Source organism: Serinus canaria, chromosome 8, assembly GCF_022539315.1.
Source record: "Serinus canaria isolate serCan28SL12 chromosome 8, serCan2020, whole genome shotgun sequence".
Classification (NCBI taxonomy): Eukaryota; Metazoa; Chordata; class Aves; order Passeriformes; family Fringillidae; genus Serinus; species Serinus canaria.
This window is the reverse complement of record NC_066322.1, coordinates 8,863,142-8,885,764: the sequence shown is the minus strand read 5'-3', so window position 1 is coordinate 8,885,764 and position 22,623 is coordinate 8,863,142. Positions and strand designations below refer to the sequence as shown.

Here is a 22,623-nt window from a genome sequence, read left to right as displayed (position 1 = left end):
AGCCTCCTCGGCTGGACTTCAGGGGGGCAGGTGAGGGGACAGTGGCCCAGCCAGCTCCTGGGACAGCGGGGAATGCTCCAGCAGCAGCAGGATGCACCAGGAAGTGAGCGAGACCCCCCAAAAAGGGCAGGATGATGAGCGACCCGGCTCATCTAACAAGTTCCCCGGGGTAATGAACCCTGACACCACCAGCACCTGGAGGGCCGAGGCTCTCCATCAGCTTCCACAGGCTCTCCCCTTCAAGGGGTTAACCTGCCTCTGCTGTCATCCCTCTGTTTCGGGAGCGGAGGCTCCTATAAAGGCAGCGGTTTGCGCGGACTGGCTCCCTGCGGTGGCCACCACACGGAGGTGTCAGACCTGAGCCCGGACGCTCTGCAGGGCTCTGCCCGCAGCAGGTCGATCCGCCTCTCACGGATCTGGGTGCGCTGGCACAGACTTGGTGCTGCAGGGCTTGGCTTGGCAGAAGGCAGATGTGGAGGTGAGAGCCCCTCACCAAGGCCTTGGGACTAAGTAAAACACTCCTGCCAAGGGGTTGCCCTGCCAGAAAGCTGTGCTTGGTCCTGAGAAGGGGCTGTCAGCCCATCCTGGCTGCAGGGATCAGGCAGGGGAGCAGGAGGCAGCAGGATGCAGCTGGTCCAGGCTGGTGGCCGACACTCTCTCACTACCACTTCATTTCAGTCCTGTGGTCTCTGCCCCAGAAATGGCTGCACCCTCAGCCCTCCCAGGGTTCCCTGCCCCATAGGGGCAGACATTTGGAGTGGTGAAGAGTGTGACAAGGCTGTAGTTCTCAGGACACAGCACCTGGAAGTGCCAGGAGGAAGAAGGGAATGAGTCACCAGGCAGCTCGTCAGAGTTTCCATCAGTTACTGAACTGAAGATAAAAGTGATAAAGCTTGAGGAGGAAACAGCTCACAAACCTGTGCCAGCCCTGCTGGCACTGCATGGCACCACACAGGGGACCTCTGCTGGCACAGGCCTGGTGCCACCATCAGCCCAGGCCAGGCATGTGCAGCCCTGGGCAGAGCAAGCCACCAGAGGACAGGGGAAATCCTTTCCAGGGAGCCCAGCCCTGGACCCTGCACAGGGCCAGCTATGAAACACACGAGGCTCAACAGCTTTGCAATGTTTACTCTTGAAAAAATAATTCCATTCAGAAAGCATCAAACCCTGGTGATGCCACACACCCAGCCCTGCCACGGCTGCCACTCCTGAGCCTTGCTGGGGGGACAGGGAGGGATGGAGAACAGCACCCCGTGGGCCTGGCATGGTGTGTGGATAAGGGGGAGCCTGAAGCCCACCAGCTGAGTCCTGCTGTCACTGAGAGCAGGGAGCCACAGCCCTGTTTGGCAGGGCAGGAGAGGGGAACTCATGTTTAGCCATCCCCTATCCCTAGGACCACCTTCCCCAGCCCCAAGAGGAGCTTGGAAGAAGCCAAGCCTGAGCCCTACCTGAGAAGGGCAGGAGGATGCATTTAGTTTCAAGGGGAAGAGAAACTGAGCCTTGGGAACAGAGGTGCCAAGGAAGGGCAATGGAGAGCCATTGGGAAGTTCTTCCAAAGCAGGGCATGAGGAGCAAGCTACTTTTCCTCAGAAAGAAGTCAAATCCCTTTTCCATCCTTGTAAAAGACCTGCCTTACCCTGAGGGCTAGCACAGGGGCCATCAGGGCAGCACTGGGGGTGGCTGGGGAGGGCAGGGCTGAGCCCCAGACCAGTACTGCAGCCTCAGGGGTGCCACTCTGCACGCTCCTGTTCCCTCCTGCATCCATCCCAACCCTGCTGCTGGGGCAGGCATGCAAGGGACTGTGAGGGTCAGAGTCCCTGCAGTCATGCCAGAGCTGTGCTGCATCCACACTGGGATGATCCTGGCCAAGAGGAGTTCCCTGGTTCACAAGTTTTCATTCCTGTTCTGGGCAAGGGAGAAAAGCAGGGAACAGAGGGTGGAGCCAAGGGGATGAGAGACAAACCTCTCATGAGTGCACCTGTGCAGGCTGGGGGCTGCCAGCTCTCCATGCTGCTTCCTGTTATTCACTCCTTCCCAGGAGTAATAAATAAATAAGTTAGTGTAGTGTAGACCCCAATGCTCAGTTCACAGTGAGAAAATGAAGGGAAAGAGCCCCTGCTACCTCAGGGAAAGGGCTGAGCAGCAATTCCTTCTCCCAAAGGCAAGCCTGAGCACTGCATCCCTGCCCAAGGCCAGGGGATGGGCAGAGAATCAATCTGCTGCACAGATGAGAGGAGGAGCTGCACTGAACAAGGGGACCAGGACTGCCCCCTTGGGGTGCAGGGGGATTAGTACCAAATGGCTGGGCATGGGAGGGGGCCCTGGGATCCTTCCTAAGGCACGGAACCCTCTCCCTCTGCACAGTGGGAGGGCCAGGCTGCCCATCCCAGACCAGCTCATAGCTTCCCTGCCAGCAACTTACCACAGTAAGGGTGGGAATTCAGGAGAAGAAACTCCCCCTGCCTTCAGCAAAAGCAGGGGGTACCAGGGCAGGAAGGATGGAGAGGCAGGGTACAGTACCACAGGCAAGGACCATAGTGCAGCATCTCCTGCTCCTGATGACCCTGGCAAACCCAGCCCCTGCAGCCAGGGGATGATGCCTGCTGGCTGCTCCATTCTCACTCTGCAAGGCACTTTCACCCCCTCTCCCATGACCCAGAGGCAGGGCTGCCCCCCACAGAGAAGGTGGGTGAGGACAGTCTGAGCCAGAGCACATGGCCTGGTCCACGTCCACCTACAATCACCTCCAGCTTCCAGAACTGACCGCCCTTGTGCTGGGTGTGGGGTGTCCCTCTGTGTCTGCAGCAAGTCCAGCTCCTCTCCAGCATTCCCTTTTCTGTGAGCTGGGCTGCACCAGTGCCTGCAGCCCATGCAGCAAAGCCAGTGTGCAGGAAGATGTCCAACCCAGCACACAGCCTTCAAGGTGCATCCATCGTGCAGGTAACAGGAGAGATGCTGGAATATCCCCTCTTCAGCACTGTGTTCACATGGGGCACAAAGCCAGCAGGCAAGAGTTAATAAATAACACCCAGCTGGCAGGCTGCAGCACTTGCACCATGCTGCCTTCTCAGGACTTCAGGGCCAAAAAGGAGAGCAGAGGTGTTTTTTGAGGCCCTCTCTAGGCTCCAGTTGAGCATCTCCTTCCTCCAGCCTTGCCCAGCCAGGGGGCAAAAGGAGCAGCGTTAGTAGTGTCTGTGTTAAAAAAAATCCAGGTTCCTGGGATTGGGGTGGCATATCTACAGGGAAGGACCCTGTCCTGTGCAAGGGAAAGGGAGACCACAATGGGGGGCTGGAGGGAGCCCAACATCTGCTTTTGCAGCCCAAAACAGGAGTCTGTATCCAGTCACCAGCCTCCGAGAGCTGCTGCCAACTGTGTCTCTGCACCGTGGGGGTCTCTGTGCTCTCCCAGTCCCCTTTTCTTCCAGCTGCCAGCCTCACGTCTGCTCTGCTGCTGCCACCGCTGGCACTGCCACTGCCCCCTCCTCCTTGGCAGGGGGCTCCATGTAGATTGGTGTCACCGACGAGGGCTTCTTGAACCTGCAGGTGAGGGGGCTGGATGGGAGCAGGCATAGCTGCTGGGTCCCCTCAGAACCCCAATTTCCAACAGCAGTGCCTGGCATGATCTCCTTCCCACTGAGACATCCTCCAACCCTGGGAATGTATCCCGTCCCCCCTCCCACCACACTGATTAAGGAGTGAAGGTGGTGTCGCCCAAGGATTGGGCTGGGACAGAAGTGCATGATGCTGTGTGCCAGGCAGGGGACAGTGCCATAAGGATGGGGCATTACTGAGCCCTTTGTGTCCCTGATACTCACGAATAGGGGGAGGAAGGGACCCCCACCACAAGGAAGTGGTTTTTCTTGCGGAACAGCCGCCACAGCCCCTTGTGGTTCCCACGGACGTCCAGGTCCCAGATGTGGAGGCACTATGATGGTGAGGAGGGAGGAAAAGGAATCAGAGCCTGGACACCAGGACCAGGTCCCTCTGGCATGGGAAGAACCACAATCCCTGCACTCACTGAGACACAGCAGAGAGGGCTGTATCCCAAGACTACAGAGGCACAGGGCTGCATCCCTCCAGCCACACCAAGAGCTTCAACATCACCCAGGGACAGCAAGAACCCATTTTGTGAGCTGTGTCAATGCCATGGGAAAACCCAAGAACAACAGCCAGGTATTTCCCAGTGATGCAGAGACCAGTGCAGGGCTGAGGACAGGCCATGTTAGGGCCCTCACCTTGGCAAGTTGAGTCCAGGTGGTGAAATCTGCTTCCTGCTCCATCCTGATGAACATGACGTAGACCCTGCCCTCAGTGTCGGGCACAAAGGAGTCTTCACAGGGGTTCTTGCTGTGGTCCAAGACCTCAGCCTCACTGTGGAAACAGAACAAGGAGTGAGAGGGGACCCCACCTTCTCCCTATTCCCAAGTCAGAGTACTTCAGACATGCAAGACATGGCTGGGGCCACCTCCACCCTTCCTTCTGTTCTGGCTGGTTCACTCAGTGTGTCTTGAGGTCTCTCCACCTTCCAGCAGGCACTCACCCCAGGAGCCGATGAATTTCAGTCTCATAGTTATCCTTTCTCAAGCTGTTGGAGGAGGAGAGAACACTGAGATCAGGGCAGAGTCAGTTTGATCCAAATTAAAGACTGCCTCAGTGCAACACTAAAGGCAGCTGGAACCAATAAATGGAGAGCAGGGACTGCCACACCTTCTTGAGATGTGGCAGCAAAACCACAACCCCTGAACATGTCCACCTGGAGCACAGGGTAGCCAAACCCAACCTTGCAAAAACCACTGCCAGGACTCCCCAGCAGAGGCCAGTGTGCTGATGCAGGAGGTTATGGCCACTCCAGATGGGAGATGATTCCAGCACAAGAAGACAAGGGTCAGAGCAAGCAACTGTTTCATCAAGGTCTCATTGTGACTAGTACTCACCTCTCCACATTTTTAAGCTGGACATTTGGAACAGTGTTGAACTTGTGCTTCTTGAAATAGGCTTCCTGGGAGAAAGAGAGAGGGTAGGGAAGGAAAAGCAGGTTTGATCACAGTCAGCAACACCTGGAGATGACCTCAAGCATGCCCAGTAGTTGTGGAGGTGTCTGAGTCAGAGCTCAGCAGGAGGACAGGGCCTGGGGGCTGTGGGAGGTCACTCACATGGAAGTAGCCGTTCATGTTGAGCCCCACGATGCCGAAGTGGTAGGAGCGTGAGATGTCCGGGATGATGCACTCCCGGCCCTTCCGCTGCTCAGGCATCCGCATCCACATGTCCCAGTCCCAGAGCTGGGGAGGGGAAACTGCTGCTCACACTCAGCTCTGGGGACAGGCTTTGGTAGAATGGCCATCCAGGAACCTTTCTGGGTGCCCACACCAGGTCCAGCCCCTTTGGCCCCAGCTCTGTGGATGGTTATGTGCCTCCTCAAGTCACTGCCTGTCCCAAATCCATTCTGCTTGGGCATCCTTCCCAGTATAAGCACAGGGATAGCCCCTCCAGGAGCTGTACACCCTGGGACTGGGTGAAGATCAGGGCCTGATGGTGGGCAGAGATGGGGGTGTAGAAGAAAGGGTCATTCCAAGGTACTCACCTTCTCTGGGGTTGGCCACTTTGGCTCCAGCTCATCCTTGTACAGGCTCTTCCGGAGCACCCATCCCAGGCCTGGCATGGTTTCCACACGGTACAGGAGTGATGGGTCCTCAGCTGTGTGCTCATAGCCCTGCAGTGTTATGGGGACTGCTCAGCACCCTGAATGCACCCGGCCCCCACCAGAAAAAGGGGAGGCATGGTGCTCCATTGAGTTCCTCATTATGCAAAGAGGGGAACAGCCACTGGGAAGCACGTGGCAGGGACAGGAGGGTGATTTGCAGGGACACTTCTGAAGAGTCCAGGGCTGGGGAGACAGACCCACTTAGGATGACAGTGGGGACACACACCCTGCTTTAAAGATGGAATCTGGACCCCAGTCTGACATGGAAACAACACAAGGCAGAGGTGGCCCTGCTCCACCATCCTTCCCTGACCCACCTGGTCATTCCAAGCAGAGATGCAGTACAGGCTCTCATCCTCCTCCAGAAGGTGTATTGACTGGCTCAGAAAGCTGATGAAAGAGTTAACCCATGTCAAACACCCTTCTACCACGTAAACCAAGGCAAACCCTCCACAAAGAGATGAGCCACCCCCAAGTGCTGGAACTGCTTAGTCCAGTTTTTGGCCTTAGATCACTGATGCTGGTGGAAGACCAGAGGAGGAGCACCAAAACAAGCTAAGCTCCATCTCACCATGGAGAAAGGACAGCATTGTCTCTTGCCCATCAGTCTCTTCTCCTTAAGAAGAAACAGGAGCCTCTGTTAGATACTGCCCCTGTCCTCTGGCTATGGGGCAGCTCCAACCATGTGAACAGATCAGTGTCCCCAAAAAGCCTACCAAGAAGAGATCCCCAACCTGAAGTCACCCTGCACTGACTGCCAAGACAATGGCCTCAGACTCTGAAGGCAAAGCTAAGTTATTGCTTTTGCCCGGGGTCTGCTCAGCCTTAGGTAAGTGAGCTACAGCTGGCAGGGATCTGGCCTCTCCTGAGCATCCAGAGAGCTTCCAGGAAATGATCCCATACAGGAACTCCCAACTTTACCTGAAGAAGTCAACAGAAATGTCAAGATCTTCCTCCAGAACCACAGCAAATTTAGCATCCTGTAGGGCAAGGAGAACATCAGAAGCATGGAGATGAACAGAATAGAGCAGAGACACAAGCAGTGTGCTGTGTCTGTGAGATGCTTTGCCCTGGAGGACTGATCCCAGCTGCTGTGGGACAGGGATCAGATATGCCAGGGGAAGGCTGTGCTGCAGCAGTCTCACTCACCGGGAACAGGTTGAAGGTTGCAGTCAGACTGGCTTTGTAGTGCTACAAGAAAAGACAATTATTGTCTGCGTTAGCATCAACCTGGCACAGATCTGGGGCTGAGCCTGCCTCCCTCAAATGCTATTCCAGGTCCCTGGAAAAAACTGTCCCAGGATTTGAAAGCTCTCTCACCTGGGAAACTCTGGCATTTTTAATGCTGATGGGAGTGTGCTGTATTCCTGAGAGGCCAAACAGCTCCACGACATCCATTGGCTCCTGCAATGGAAAAGTGCAAAGCTCATCAAATATGTGGGTCATTCTCCCCTCCCCTACCAGTGTCAGCTCCCCAGGAGAACAGGAACATCCCCTGCATGTGGCTGTCTTCTTGCAGACTAGTGAGGTTCAATATATAGGCCCTGCAGCACAGAACTTGCCAAACCCCTGTGGCCCTTCAGTATCACCATGACTTTGTTAGCCTTTTTGCAGACCCAAAGTTGTAGCCAAGAATATCTGGGAGGTCCCAATTCCAGCCCCCACAGACAGTACAGAAAGCAAACAGGTATAGCCAGGACCTCCTAACAGCTGCTTAATGGCAAGACTACAATCAACCCAACTTTCAGTCACAGTTGCCAAGAAAAAGACCTTTCTGACCAAGGACAGGGGTTGAAAGTTATCCAAATTTGGGCAGAGGTATCCCTGCCCCAAGAAGGAGCCTCCAAGGCTTTCTCCATCCCCTTACTGTGCATCCCAGCTCCTGGCCACAAAAGAGGCCCATTGTACCAACCCTTCCCCCTTCCCCAGGTATCCACCATGGCAGCTCGAGCATCCTGGCTGCCCCGTCGTAGCTAAGGGATGCTGCTCCAGTTGCCATGGCAATGGATGCTGCTATCTTTAACTGCTCTGATGTGGTGCAGCAAGAGCCTGCATAAACAAGCCAGCTCCCCCAGCCCCACAATGTGGCAGTGGTGGGAGACCAGTAAAGGAACAATTGTCTTCATCCCAGGGCAACCAGGCAGTACCTCACTGGATGCTGCAGAGATGAGGCCTAGCAAGCTCCTGAGATCTATTCAGATCCCACATGCCTGCCCCAGAGCACATTCCACTGCCAGACAGACATGGCTTTGAGTGGGACTCTCAGGGATATACAGGGTTGAGTGATAGGAAGGCCTTTGCCTATAAAGCGCCAGTTCTCCTCCACCTGGCCCCAGCTTTCATGAACCTCAAGCTATGAGCCTTGGAAAAACACTGTTTTCTGTCTCTTCACCTCTTACTGAGAATGGAGCTGCACAGGCATGGCTGGACTAGTTTGTTCCTCTCCATGTCAAGCAGCTGGACAGGTGGTGTTACACTCAGAGCCTGCTCAAGGGGCTGGCAATGCTCATCAAGTGAGAAAAGGGGATGGGGAGAGCCCAGCATGACCACCATGTGCCATTCCTGCACACCAACCCACTCCTGACATAGGGATGTCAGTCCTGGGCTTTGGGAAAGGCCAAGGCAGCTTTACCCACACCCATGGCTTGGCTAACTTTGGCTGACTTTGTGTAGGAGCAGGTGAGGAGCAGCGTGACACACAGCAGGAGGAAGGTGACGAGGCTCTTAACTTGCCACCCTCCAAGGACTAGGCCAGCACTGGGCTAGGGGAGCAGGGAGCTGGCCACAGGGATCTCTGGCAATGCTCTCACCTCATAGTAGCCATCGATGAAGACTGTGATCATCTGTGGATTGACACCCTGAGCCGACAGCAAGGAACGCAGCATCCTGCGGAGAGACGGAGGGGCCTGAGTGCAGCACAGCCCCAGTGGGCACAGGCCCCTCAGCACAGGGGTGTGGATCCCTTGGGATGGGCAAAGTGTGCACCATTAGGGAACAGGACCTACCTACGCCTTCCCTTCCCCTCCCCAAGGTCTGCCCTTGGTGCTCATGCAACCCCAGGAGGAGGCTGGATGCTGCCAGCAGGAGAAAGGGAAGGGCCGGGGCCATGCCTGGTCTTGTGGCAGGGAGCAGAGGAGCTGTGCCCTCTGGGAGTGCTTACCTGTACAGGTAGTTGGGGCGGTTCCCTGCAATGACAGCTACTGGCACATCAAAGACTTTATTGTCTTTGAGCTGGAAGAGAACAATGTGTGTGAGTGGGGGTGGGAGAGGCCATGCAAACCAAAATGATTCTGCGCCACTGAGAGCAGGATCCAAGGGATAGGGATCCACTGTTAAGACAGCAGTCTAGCACAGTCCTAACGCTTGGCTCAGGGCCCCACCAACCAACCAGGATGCCCTCAGCACGACTAAAAACCCTACCAGCTTCCCTTCTTCACCTCACCCCTGAATCAGCTCCAAAATCCCAGTTTGCATCCACTCAGAGACCTGTGTCTGAACCCTTCAGCACGGTGTCAATGACAACCCAAAAGTCACAACAGCTGTTCTGTCTGTAGATATTCAGGCTCTGCTGCTTACACTGATATCCCTAGAATAGGGTAACTATTCCTGGCAACTCAGAGCAAAGGAATTTCCCTGCCCCAGCATGACCTGCCCCCAGGTATTCACCCCACCTTTCCTTGGGCTAAGGGCTTGCCCAGGGGCAGCTTGCATCACTCAGCTAGTGCTTAAGGCCAGTGCTCTGCATCAGCTGCAAAACACACCTGGTCCAGCCCAGCCCTCCCTCCTGGAGCCTTGCTGACCATGTGCCCCTGCACTCACGGGATCAGGGCTGAACTCGATGGGTGTGGGGTCCTTGCAGCTGCAGACGCTGCCATATCCTTCCACTTTGCTGCAGAACCGCTTGCGGCGCCGGTTCAGCTCCGTGTCAGGCCAATGGCACTCAGCATCTGAAGGCACCAAGGAGGAGAAACAGATCTGTCACCCTGACACACTCACCCTGGCTGCTCCAGGCTGGGAAACCACACGCACGGCTCTCCCTGGGCTCAGCCAGCAAGCCAGTCCTTGGCAGTGAACAAGCAACACTTTGGATGACAGAGACAACCCCAGGAGCCATTCAGAGCCCAACCCCATCTCTGGCCTCTCTGAGCAGCAGCAGGTTGTTCAAGGCCAACAGTCAGAAAACTGACCAGACCAGGTCTGGTTTGAAGAGGTTATAACTGGCCAGGTTCCCTCTTCTCCATCCTCACCTTTCTCAACAACCATGCCTGGAATTGCCATGGCAGTAGGAAGAAAGGGAGCTAAGCTCATTTTAAAAGTTACCATCATCATCTCAAAAAGCCTTAAATGGCTTTGACTTAAAACCAGGCAGCAGGGAGAGGTCTCCCTGAGACACCACAGAGCAGACTGTACTTCTCACCTTCCACAGATGTCAAGTGAACTTCTGTCTTCAGCAGAACAGGGTCACCCCACGTCGAGAGGGCAGGTGACTTGGCGTGCTTCTCCCCATACACTTCTCCTGGAGCAGGAACACAGGGTCAGGACTGCCTGGAAGGGCCCAGCCCCACTCTGTCATGGCATGACAAGGGGCTGTCAGCCTGGGGGACAGCTTGGCACCTTTTCCCACTGGCCTCTGGCAAACTGCTGAAGGAACATGCTCTGCCTCCATACCCCCAGGTATACCCCCCTCACCCCCAGGAATGGAGCTGCCACTCTCTGGGACTTGTTCCTTGCTCAGCCTGTTGGGGATGGGCTGGGTTTCTCTTCACCTGGCTTCTCCCAAAGAAAGAAGCCACAAAGCCTCTCCCAGCCTGTGCAAGACTCACCCCCCTTCTTCCCCACAAATGTCCACATGTCTCTCCAGCTCAGGAAAGGTGCAACTTGGCTCCCCAGGCTTTTCAGGACATTCTTGGCTGTCTCCTTGAGGTGAAAGGAGCCTTCATCCTGGAACAAAACACAACCCTGCAGCTGAGGTCTGGCTCTTGACAAGGAAGTCTCCATCAATACCAAAGGGGTACAGGGCCCACTCCCACCCTTGAACCAGTTGAGCCAGAAACCTTCAGGGTCTCTGTGCCTCTAAAGCTGTTGGTGGCTTCATAATGGCCCACAGGCAGGTCAGAGGAATCATGAACTCCTGTTTCCTTGAGACCGAATTGTTCTCAAGCAGGGCCATGTGTTAAACAACACTTCACACAGCTAAACACAAAAACCTTGAAGCTGCACAGTGTTGCTTGCACAGCAGCCCAGACCTAGCACAGTCCACAGGGCCCCTGTAAAGCCTGGAAATGGGAGCCAGAAGGATCCCACCACATCCTTATATTTCCTCACATCCATTCTCCACCTAACCCCTTGCCTACTGCTGTGGGCTCTGACACATCTGCTTTTTGCTCTCCTGCTTTGCTGGGCACAGCAGTACCTGCAGCAAGAAAGGAGAGCAAGAGGACAAGGGAGGTGATCAAGACAGGGAATCACAGCTCCGTGGGGATGTGACATTTAGTCCTGGGAATGCCTGATGACATTTAGGAGGCTACTGCCCAGATGAGCTTCAGGACATCCTGACTCAAGATGACTTTTATTTTTTTATATTAGGGTCACTCCTACCTTAATGGTGAAAATTAGGATCCGGCCCCGGGCAACCATGTTGAGGAAAAGTACCATGGCTTCATCTTCGTGGGGGGAATAGGTGTCAAAAACCCTCTTGGCCATCACATGTCCCTGTTGGTATTCATATGTCAGATGGATCTTAAATACCACATGGTATGGACACACAGAATTATGGAAATCTGCCCTGGAAGCCTCACTCCCTGAGCAGCACAGGGAGTGGCTTTTCCGGTATGCCAGGGAATCAGTCCCCAGGCAAGCTCAGCCCTCAGGCCTTCCTGCACGGAGGTCCATGGGAAGCATCACCCAGCCTCACAACTCCTCCCCTGCCTGCTCCCCAGGGACAGCAGGCAGCATGCAGGGACTCTCTGCATGACTGTGCCATGCTCTGCAAACTGCAGACAAAAAGCATTCAGTGCCTTCCCTCCTGGCTGCCCCTGGCCTCAGGCAGCCAACAGTTCAAGAGCAAGGACAAACTGCCCCGTTTAGAAAAACACGGCGATGTTTTACCGTGGCCTGATTTAAGACGATGACATGGATCCCTCTTCCCTGCTCCCGAGCTTCATCTTCCAGGACCTGCAAGTGGATAAATGATGAGAATCATATGCCAAGACCTCTTCTTATTCCCTGCCCATTCTGTGCAGCAAAGCCCCCAGACAAGAGACAAATCTCTTTGGCTTTGCTGACAGCAGTGATGGGTGCCAGAGCAGAAGTACTGGAAGCAGAACTTCTTGCCAGTCACTGAAGTGTTCTCACCACTGCTGTTTGTGGCTTCACCTATTCAGCTCTGCCCACCCTCTGCTCACAGGACAGCCAACACCTGTCACTCACCGTTGTCCCATCCACGGCCACATAGACCTTCGACCTGCTGGAGTACACCTCCACATCCAGGACCTTCTTGTTGTTGACAGGGTGTCTGGGGACTTCCACATTCAGCATCTCATCATCTACAGCAGAGAAACTCCCAGTTTCAACCAGTCAAGGCACCTCTAGCTCATCCCTGCTCTGTCCTAACCCATCCAGAAGGGCGTGCCCAGCAGGCACACCAGCCCAAGGAGTCATGGGTGGGAATTTACAGGGATGGTAGGTAAGGGGAAATAGCAAATGACAACAGCTCTGACCCCACAGAGACCTCTGCAGCCAAATGTGCTAAAGCCTTCAGTAGACAGACCAGGAAGGGAGCAGCATTTTCTATTAATTTTTGTTAAACCCACATGCACAGACCTGTTTTTTGTGATGTAGCTGGTCACAAGTTAGCCTTGACTTAGAGAAACCCTTGGTTTCCTTGCTTTCAAAGCACAGCAGGATACTGCCCCTCACCATAGTCCTGTGCAGACTCCTCTTCCTCCTCATAAGCAGCTCTCCTGGTGTCCAAGATCAGCTTGATGTTCACAATTACGGTCACAAGCAGGAAGAGGACAGCACCTGTCTGCAATGCAGGATGTTTTGTGTTACAAATTTGTAAGTAACAACCCCAAAACCTGCCTTGGCATGGGCTGCAGGGCATCCCAAGGAGATCCTGCATGGGATCACAAGCATCTGACATTTCCCCTGATTTCTTCTGAGGAAAGCAAAGAGAAAGAAATACAGGTGACCAAGTTTCATGATGAAATGCATTCATCAGCTGGAGAGCACTGACTCCTTGATATGTGAGAATTAACCCACTTCCAATGTATCCCTGCTTCCAGATATGTAAGCAGATTCCTGCTAAATTATTGCATCAAGGTTGAGGGTCCCTGCAGGCAAAGAGTTTGGTAATTCAGAGTTACAGCTCCCAGGGTAACCTTAACTTCTGCCTCTGCTGCAGCATCACTACTCTCATCCATCCCTCTGGAACCAGAGGAGGCACTCAGGTGTTCAGAGGAGAAGAGATGCTGTGCAGCTGAATCAAACAAAGGGAAGAAGCTGAGGTCTGATTTCAGGAAACTGCACCACAGGCTGCAGAGACCAGCCTGCAGCCTTACTGTCTGCAGCAAACTTCAACTGCAACCCTTGTGGATGCTGACACAGAGGGCTTGGGAAGGTCCAGAGCTGTGGAACAGACCCATGATTCTCTGAGGTCAGGGCTGGGATCACACACTGGCCTGCCTTTGGTGAGAGGCACTAAAAGGATTTCTGCCCTATCTGTTCAGCTACTGCCTCAAAGCTCTGTGCTGCTGCTACCCCTGCCAAGCAGGTCCAAGGAGTAACTGAGGAAAATGGAAGACCAGCAATAAGACAACACGATGGTATAAATGTCACGATGGCATTTTGGCTTGTTAATTTGCTGTTGACTCAGGACTATGAGCACCTTTTGGGATCTGTGCACAGAAAGCTTTTAATTAAGCACGAACAGAGCCGTGGGCTCATGGAGAGGCAGCAAGGCCACCTCACCAACCTGCCCAAACCTTCTGCCCTCATCAGTATGAGGGAACAGCCCTGGTGACCAGAGTGAATAAGGCAATAAGGAATAATAATTAAGCAAGACCAGCAGCCAGGTCTAGCAGAGATGGCTTGGTCAAAGCTAATTAATGAATGCTTGGCTGCTGTAGACCTGGCTATTCCATACCTGCAGCTCTGGTCTACCTATTTAAGCCAAATTTTCATCTGTGTTTTAAGCAGTGCCACAAACTAGAGATATGTGCAGGCTCTAGCTCGTTGCCCCACCATGGTGAGCAATGCCTGCCTGAATGACCAGACCCATTCCCAAGCCTTCAACACCCTATCAGACACAGAACTGAACAGTCTTCTTGCCCAGAGAGTCCTCATGACCCTTTGTCCTCCCAGACACATACAAAACCCTCCCCTGCTCCTTCCCACAGCAACCAACTGCCAGATCTCATGAGCTCCTCTCAGGAAAGGCCCCTTTTCTGTGTTTTGCTGCTATGGGGCCAAACCTTCCTGTCCTTACAGCCCCAGAGTCCCCCCAGGATGCCGTCTCCACCAAGGATTAGCTGTTTTACGGCACAAGCAACCAAGCCTGAGGCTTTCCCAGACACCAGCTGCCTCTGGGGCAGGAGATCCTATTACCAAGACCTATTTTCTCTGTCCACCTGTTGTGCCTTATACCAGGCTTGGTTTGCAAATCAAAGAGCTAAAGGCTGAGCCCTGCAGCAATCAGCATGGGTCCAGAGCCAGGTTTCTAGCTGAAAGCTTCCCAAGGCCACCTGGATAATTGTATCTCCTCCCACAGCCAGGTCTCAACAGGTCTGCTGGCAGCTGAAAGGAGCTGCTACACATGGCAGACCCTTCCACACAGACACTTGGAGGCAGCTTCTTGGGGAACAAGTTATGCTTCCTCAGCATGTCAGGTCACTCAGACTGCCAGCAGACGCACTTCCACCCGTGCAGCTGCCCCATAAACTTGTAAATCCTGTAGATTATCCTTCCTAATCTCCTGCAGGGCCGCGGGTGACTCACCTGGCACAGCTTCCGCAGTGCGCGCTGGTTCATCAGCTTGTACTTCCAGGCAAGGTACCAGCTCCTCTTCTTGTGGGGCTTCACAGGGGGGTTGGGCTTCCACTCCTCCATAGTCCCGGGGGCTGGCAGGGGGCAGCCGTGTGGGGCGGGGGTCAGGATGTGTGCTGCTCTCCTCCCATGTCCATCGGGGCTTCCTGCTGGGGTGACAGAGCTGCCTTCAAACCCTCTCCCCAGCAAAGACAGAGCCTGGCACAAGCAGTGGCCATGGAGTGCACTGATGTGCCATGAGCAAAAGCCCTTTGGAGCCTTCTTGCCTGCCAGAGCTCCTGCTGGGAGCAGTGCAGGAGGCCAGGCTTTGCTGCAGGGTGAGGGGAAGCCCCTGAACTCATCGGCCAGTGGCTGCCTCTGCTCCAGGCCAAACCCTCAGCCAGGCTACTGTAGTGCCATGGGCCCACTCCCACGCTCTGGGAAAGAAAAGCAGCCCAAAGTCACAAGCAGACAACAGATCCATCAGCTGTTATGGAATGGGCCTCACCGGCCGTATGTGCCAGGGGTCCCTGGTGGAGAGACATCCTCCCCACCAACACGCCATGCCCACTATCGGGGTGCAGCCAGCCGGACACGGGGAGCAGCACCGGCCCAGGTCCTGCTGGAGCGTCCTACTTCCAGCACCCCTGGGCAGGGGAGCTGTGCCAGCGGGAGGCCGGGCGCCCTGCGGGGAGCAAACTGCGGGGCCTGGGCGGGATGTGGAGCCCCGGCAGGGCCGGGGACCGTCTGGAGCACAGCGCGCCCCTTTAAGGCCAGGCAGGGCGGGAAGAGGAGCGCTCAGGGGCCCGGAGGCACTCGGGGGACGGAGGTGGCGAAGGGCACCCAGGCGCTCCGGGCGGGGCGGGAGAGCCGGGTGTCTGAGGGCGGCAATGAGCGGCGGCGGGGAGAGGGAGACCCAGGCGCTTCGGGACCGCGGGGAGGCCGGGGAGAGCCGGAAGGCGTGTGCCGGCCGCGCTACTCACGGGGAGGCTGAGGCGGGGCTGGGCTGGGCCGGGCAGAGCAGGGCCGGTCCCGGCTCGGCGGTGCCGCCGCCGCCGCCCCGAGCTCCCTCCGCGCCGCTTCCGGCGCCGCAGCGACACCGCGGGGGCGCGGCCGCTTCTGGCCCCGCCTCCGGCCCCGCCCCGCGCCGCTCCGCGCGCCCCGGCGGACCTCGCTGGTGCGCGGGCAGGTGGCGGCGGGGGCGGGGCCGGGGCCGGGGCGGGGCCGAGCGCCGGCCGCGGTGACAGCGCGGCCGCCGCTGCCCCACCCGCATGGAGGGCGGCGGGGAGGCGCTGCCCGCGGACCTGCGGGACCTGGCGGGCAAGGTGGGACGGCGCCCGCCCGCCGTGCTGCTGCGGGGGCTGCGGGCCGACACCGCCCCCGCGCCGCCCGCGCCGCCCGCGACACCCGCACCGGCCCGCGGTGCCCACCCGCCGCTCGCCGAACGCCTCCGGACGCTCCGCCTCGAGCTGGTGAGTGCCGCGGTACCGGGAGCGCTGCCGGCCGCCCCCCGGTAACTGACCGTCCCGACCCGTGATTACCGCAGCCACCTCGGGCAGCAGCTTGCCACCCCCGGTGACAGTCCCCAGTAGTGCCCGCGCTCTGCCTGCATTTTGGGGAACCCCCCTTGCTCCTCCTTGTACGCGTTAACAGCCCCCAGCTCACAGACCTTCCCCGGCCGCTCTCTTGCCCCGGCCCACGCAGCATCCACCCCCCGGGGTCCCCCTCGGCCACCTCCGTCCTGCCCCCCTCGCAGCCCCAGAAGCCGGCCTCGACGGGAATCGCGCTGTCCAGGATCAGAATTTAGGGCAGGGACCTTCGCCAAGGGCACGGTGGTGGATCTCGTCTTCCCCGGGTGTGACCCCCAGGGTGACAAGGCACAGGCATCGCTGGGAGCTTTCCCGGGGTTCGGGGCTTCTCGGGTGGCTCGTAAAGGGCTGTGCTGCAGCCCTTCCCGGGGACCGGGGAGCGCCGACGGCAGCGTTCTCGCCTCGCTCTTTCGTGGAGGGAGCAAAGACCGGCGATGCCTGCGCCTCCGGGAAACGTGGCGAGGTTGGGCAATGGGTTCAAGTGCAGCGGGGGGAAGGGACTCTCCCACGCATGAACATGCCGAGCGGGTGGGAATGAGCATTGTTTCCATAGGGAAACAGGCTAAATACGCCTGCATCCTTGCGTGCCCCCGGGGGGCTGCAGCACCACCCAGCCTGAGCCCTCCGCTTTGGCTGATTCAATATTCCCATCGGTGCAAGAGCTTTCATCCTCCCTCTGCACCGGAGGCTGCACCCTGACCGGAGGAGAAAGGTCTCTGGGACAGTGCGGTGTTTGCCCTGCCCAGGTACAAGCAGCCTCAGCCTATGGCCAGCAAGGCCTGGCCTGGGCCAGGCATTATTCACCTTGGCTCAGAAAGGCATTTCCTTGCCCTGCCCTGGCCCTTCTTGCTGGCCAGTGAGGAAGTGGGGACACCTCACACCCAGATCAGCAGCTTGGGATTGTAGCCCAGGTGCCAAAACCCAGCACAGGGCTCTCCTCATCGCCCCATCCCCATGAACAGGGAGCAGAATTTTCCCCCCCTCCCCATTTGAGCTGCAGGAAATCGGCAAACCCAATGCTCAGAGGATAAGCTGGCCTGGGAGTGGGCGGTGGGAGGAGAATTTAGCAAATTCCCACTCTCGCCTCCTGATCTGAGGAGGAAGATTTATTCCTAGGGCTAGGTATCTTGAAAGGAGAAGGCGACTGAGGTTTCTTGTGTGCTGGGGAGGGGAGCAGGGCTGTATCTGCCCGTGGAGAGCATGAGGAGGAGTGACAGTCCCCTGTACAGCCGTCCTTGCTGCGAGGTCGTGCAGTGAACTTCAGTGCATCTGGAGGAGTACAGAGAGCAGCCTGTGCTGGGTCTCCTCCCACAATAACCATGTCTTGCTGGAGAGGGGGTTTCTTGGAGTGCAATGGGGAGGTCAGGCTGGTGTGAACTAGCAGCAAATTGATGGCTAACTCCTTCCAGCAAGCAGGGAGTGTTATCTCACACTCTGCTTTTGGGTCAGCTCCCCGGGCATCTCTGACAGCTGCAGTTCTGCACGAGGCAGAGAAAAATGGGGAACCCCCCACCAGGGGTTTCCAGCTCTCCTCCTCCTCCGTCGTCTCCCTGCCAAGGCCAGATGCTTTAGCAGTGCGTGCAGAAAAGTCCATTGTAGGCAGTTTTTTAAATAACTTGCCTAGAAAGGAAATTTCTGTACTTGGAAGCTGGCTCCTGCCCCAATCCGGGCACATCCCTGCTATTTTTTATTTAAATCCAGCTTGAGGAGCATGAGGAGGGGGTGGGAGGGCTGGTGTTGGGTCTTCACAAATCTTTGACCCTTTTTTTCTGTTGTCTGGGGTGAGAGGTGTCACGTGCTGAAATCCTGGCTGGAGTTTTCCCAGGCTCCTTCCTCGGATGCTTCTGTGGCTGCTCTGGCTGTGGGACTGGAGACAGGGGTCTCAGGAGGCTGTGGGGTCACCCGTGGGCGGGTGAGCGACTCCCAGGGTACCGGATGCTGAGGATCAGGCGCTGTGCTTAAAAATGATCCCTGGGGAGCACATGGATTTCTGTCCCAGCTTGCTGATGCTGGGCACAGGATGTGTTTGTGAAGGAGTCCATGGCTATCTGCAGCCTGCCTGTACATGCCCTGCAGTGGGTTTTCTCCCTTTTCCCCCATCGTGGCCTTATTTCCTTTCCTGGCAAAATATTTGTGTCCTGTTTAGGGGAAATCCAGTGGCTTTTGGCGGCCAGTATCATGCAGACAGGAATGTCTTGGCACGCGGGGCTTTCCATTAGGAAAACAGATGTTTCTGCAGCAACTGAGGTCTGCAAAGAGCTTCCCCAGGCTCGGAGGGGCAGGAGTCGGTGAGGCGAGTGGTGTGATCAGCAATGCCTGTCCTCCTTGTCCTCCCGTTTTGGGAGTGATTTGGGTCTCCAGATGTGAGATTTGGGTCTCCATGTGACATTGTCACCAGGCTTGGTTTAGATCCTAGAAGGTGAGAAGCAAAGGCATGAAGGGACCAGCCTGGGGAAGTGCTGATGGTCCAGCCAGACACTTGCACTGAGCAATGCCTGATTCTCTTGCCCTGCCAGCAGCCTCCCAGATCTTGAAGGATGCTCTGGGATCAGATCTACATCCAATACCTCCAGTTCCTTGCTTACTCCTTGTTCCCATAGAAGATCGCAACACAAGTGCCCTGGTTTATTTCCTTGCGGGGCTTGGTGGCTGGTGGGAGCCATAAGTTGTTGGTCACTGATGGCTGTGTCCCCAGGTCTTGGACAGGGCCCCCTGGGATGGTTCCCTGCAGGGTGTTCTCCCATACCATGCTCTTCATCATGATAGGAGACCTGTGGCCACCACAGTGACACCTCAGCTGGGCAGGGACATGAGGCCCCTGGGTCACCTCAACCCCCCTGTGCTGTCTGTCTCCTCCCCAGGCTTACCTGCGAGCAGTGGACGTGAAGATCCTGCAGCAGCTGGTGGTGGTGAACGAGGGCATCGAGGCGGTCAAGTGGCTGCTGGAGGAGCGCAGCACCCTGACCAGCCGCTGCAGCAGCCTGGCCAGCAGCCAGTACAGCCTGGTGGAGAGCCAGGAGGCCTCGCGGCGGGGCAGCTGGGACAGCCTGCAGGACCCCAACGACAGGCTGGACAGCATCTCCGTCGGCAGCTACCTGGACACCTTGGCTGATGACATGGATGAGTACTCCCACAACGCCGCTGAAAACGCTGCTGCGTCCGCTTCGGGCAGAGCCCTGGCCAGGGCAGAGCAGGATTGGGTCAGAATCGACCTTGAGAGGGGTCCTGCAAAGCAAGAGAAGGACACAGAGGAGCACGAGTGGCCCCACGTGGACCTCTCTCCACCTGGGATGCCCCAGGATCACTGGTTGGCTAAGGAGCCCCAGGTGGCCAATGGGTATTTGGGCCAGCAGTCCCCCTCTCTGGAACCAGACAGAGACACCAAGTCACCACCAGGGGCCAGGGAGAGGCTGGGGAAGGGAAATCCAGATGGGAAGGCTTGGAAAGCTGAGGCTGACCTTGAGAACTGCAAACTCAACAGCAAACTGCACCTGGAGTACGATGCCCACTGGCGCTGGCTCCAGTCACAGGATGATGTGACATTCTTATAGCCCGTGGCTTTGCCTTTCCAGTCCAGCTCTCCCAGCTGCCCACTCTGCTTCACTTCTCTGTGCTTGGGAGAGTAGGGGTGGCTGAAAAGGGGGGCCAGGCTGGCTTGGTAGGTTGCAGTGTTCCTCTGATGGCCCAAACAGCATTTGGTGATGCAGCCATAAGGGACTGGGTGCCTGCCCTGCAGCACATTTCTGGGAGGGGGGGGTGAAGCGGGTCCTGGCAGATTGAATCCTTTGCTCTAGGGTGTTGCTTGCAGGTGGCTGGACGCCCCTCTGTTGTCCTTGGTGGTGGTGGGGAAACCTGGGACAGTGGTGTTCTTGGGATCTCTCCTTTTAATCTTCAGCTTTGTTTGTGCAAAAACTGGGGACCCTTCCCCCAAAATGACTACCCTGAGACGACAGGAGACACTGTCATGCAGCCACAGCTTGGTGGCACCAGCATGCTCAGTGTGGGGCAGGACCATCAGCAGGGCATCCCTGTTGGACCTGCTCATTTCCATCATTGTCTTCAAGGCCAGTGTCCATCCAGGGCAGAGCAGACCTGGGGTTTGGTCCCAGCACGTGGTGGATGCAAAACCACCCTTCCCTGCAGGTGAAGCCCTGCCTGCTTTAGGTGCCTCTGTGAAGCCAGTCTGAGGTGGGGCTGGGGAGCCTCTGTCCGTGCTCTGCAGAGGAAAGATGATGGTGCAGACTTCCCAATGTGAATGACATGAGAACAACAAAGCACTGGGTGGGAAATGGAAATCCAGTTTTCCCAGTCTGTTCCTGGACTGTCTTCCACCTTGGGAGCCGTCCTGCAGGATCCCTGGGATGTGGCAGCACACGGGCAGCCTGGCAGAGCCTGCGGGGTTCAGACTCAGAGGGGCTCCTGCTCTCCCCTGACACCGTGGGGAAGGCTGTCTGTGTTTCTGTCTGTGGGATGAATGGTGCCAGGTCTCTGACTTCAGCCAGCAACCAGAAACAAGAGGCTGCTCTGTTGGGGTGGATTTGCAGTGACTCTGCCCTGGAGACATCTCTGTCTTCTTAGCCTTGGCTTCTGCCTGTGCCTTTTGCTGTCCTCAGCATGCCTCCCAGCACGTGGCTTGTAGAGCATGGCTTGCAGCTGGAGCTGTGTGAGAGCTTGGGCAGGACCTTCTGCCTTCACCAGATGATGCAGGAAAGAACCTGAGCATCTTGATTCAAGGAGCCAAGCTCTTCCACATTTGTGGATAAGCCTGGAGTGTCCTGACTTCAGAACCCATGTGTATACAGCCCCAGCCAAGTGCTGTGATGGCTTTGCTCTCACCCTTGTGCTGTTGTTCCCTTGCCTGTGTGGGTCACAGCTTGGATCTGTCTGTGCTGGGATGCCAGGAGTGAGGACATTGTCTCGGGATGTCAGTGGGAAGCTGAGAGGAAGGTGACTGGCTGTGACTTTCCAGATGAGAGATGTGAGCTGGCTGTGGTTAGGAAGGTGGTTGGGTGCACAACAGGTTTGGATCGGTGTCTCTGAAGCAGCACCTTCAGTGGAAATTACCCTCTGTTCTGAGAGCCCCAAGCACCCTCCTTTCCCCTGCAGATCCTCAGAACCTCCCTGGATGGATGTGGAGAGCAGGACAATACCCAAAATTCTCAGAGATGGTACCTGCTGAGGACTTGGGTGAATCCCAGCAAACTGGGAGTGGGTTCCCTTATGCAACAAGTATCCATCAGCCTGCCCTGGAGCAGCTGTGCTTGCTTTGCCATTGCCTGTGAGTAGCTTGTGGCTCCCTGCTGACAATGAGCCACCGTGTCCCCAAGGCTCGCTGTCCCCTGCTTTCCTGCTAACCCTGCATGCAGTGAATCAGCTGAGGGTCCCTGGGGGAGACAGGGTAAATCCTTTGGCACTGTTAAAGTAATTCTCAACAGAAAAATAGCTGGCTTAATAAATGTTTGTGTTTCTCCCAGGCCATGCTGTCGGTGCTTTGCTGAGCTCACTGGTGTTTCTAGGGAAGGGGGAGAGGCTGTGGGGTGGAATGTCCTGGAACCTCTGGTAGCCCTGCAGAAGGGCAGGTTTAGCCCCAGACCTGAAACAGGCACAGTCCAAGTGTCTGGGCATTTGCCCCTGTTCACATCAGTGATAAAAGTCACTTTTCCTGAAGCAGCTGGGTACCAGGGCACATCTGGGAGCAAGGGTGACTATTGATCTCGGCTGGACTATGTGTCAAACAGCACCTTCACCCTTCCAGCCCCATATTTCCAAGGAAGATAATTTTAGGTGTTTGCCAGCCTTGTTAGCTGTGCTGGAGTCTTTGCTTCCTGTGTTCTGCAGTGGCAGCTTTGGCTCCCATGGTTTCCTCCACCCAGGAGGTGCAGCGTGGATCTGGGTGTAGAGCAGAGACTTCTCCAGCCCAGCCGTGCTGGGAGCAGCACAGCTCTGATATCAGGCTGTTGGGATTTGCTCCTGGGTGGATCCCTTTAAAACCACAAGAGCCAGTGCTCATGCAAACATCAGCTTTTCCAAAGCAAATGCAGTCAGCTTATGCAGCCCTGCCATCCCAGCCCCAGCATCCCTTTGGGCTCACGGCCTCGACACCGTGAGCATTTGCGAGTGAGGAACTGGATGCTGGAGCCAGCAGGACTCAGCAGGATTTCCCCCATTTCTGCTGGGCTGAGGTAAAAAATAGAATCATGAAGAATACCTTAGACATAAAATGCCCAGCCTGCTCCTCTTACAAACCTAGACCTCAGGTGGATAACCCTGTATTGCTGCAGAAGAACTTTTGCTGGGGCTTCCCTGGCC

The 22,623-nt window shown here is 56.4% G+C and overlaps 2 protein-coding genes across 3 annotated transcripts; one reads left to right on the top strand and one right to left on the bottom strand.

The window, feature by feature from the left end:
- Nucleotides 1–1,108: 1,108 nt before the first annotated feature.
- POMGNT1 (protein O-linked mannose N-acetylglucosaminyltransferase 1 (beta 1,2-)) lies at nt 1,109–15,824 on the bottom strand. 2 transcript variants are annotated; one of them, XM_030226496.2, is made up of 22 exons: nt 15,709–15,824; nt 14,699–14,892; nt 12,620–12,728; nt 12,131–12,246; nt 11,810–11,875; nt 11,300–11,413; nt 10,525–10,642; nt 10,119–10,217; nt 9,521–9,648; nt 8,862–8,932; nt 8,512–8,587; nt 7,022–7,105; nt 6,851–6,892; nt 6,623–6,681; nt 6,019–6,091; nt 5,582–5,710; nt 5,154–5,279; nt 4,935–4,999; nt 4,541–4,585; nt 4,236–4,371; nt 3,816–3,925; nt 1,109–3,537 (listed from the first exon to the last, which is right to left on the bottom strand). In XM_030226496.2, exons 2-22 carry the CDS (start codon nt 14,807–14,809, stop codon nt 3,435–3,437), a joined length of 1,980 nt encoding a protein of 659 aa, XP_030082356.1. In that variant the 5' UTR covers nt 14,810–14,892; nt 15,709–15,824; the 3' UTR covers nt 1,109–3,434. The 2 variants fall into 2 exon arrangements, with proteins under 2 accessions (XP_030082356.1, XP_030082357.1); XM_030226497.2 differs by having other exon boundaries at nt 14,699–14,895; nt 15,709–15,785.
- A 169-nt stretch (nt 15,825–15,993) lies between these two features.
- Nucleotides 15,994–21,788, top strand: LURAP1 (leucine rich adaptor protein 1). Its single transcript, XM_030226498.2, has 2 exons — nt 15,994–16,197; nt 19,176–21,788. The coding sequence occupies exons 1-2, from the start codon at nt 15,997–15,999 to the stop codon at nt 19,863–19,865; spliced, it is 891 nt and encodes a 296-aa protein (XP_030082358.1). The 5' UTR covers nt 15,994–15,996; the 3' UTR covers nt 19,866–21,788.
- Nucleotides 21,789–22,623: the final 835 nt, after the last annotated feature.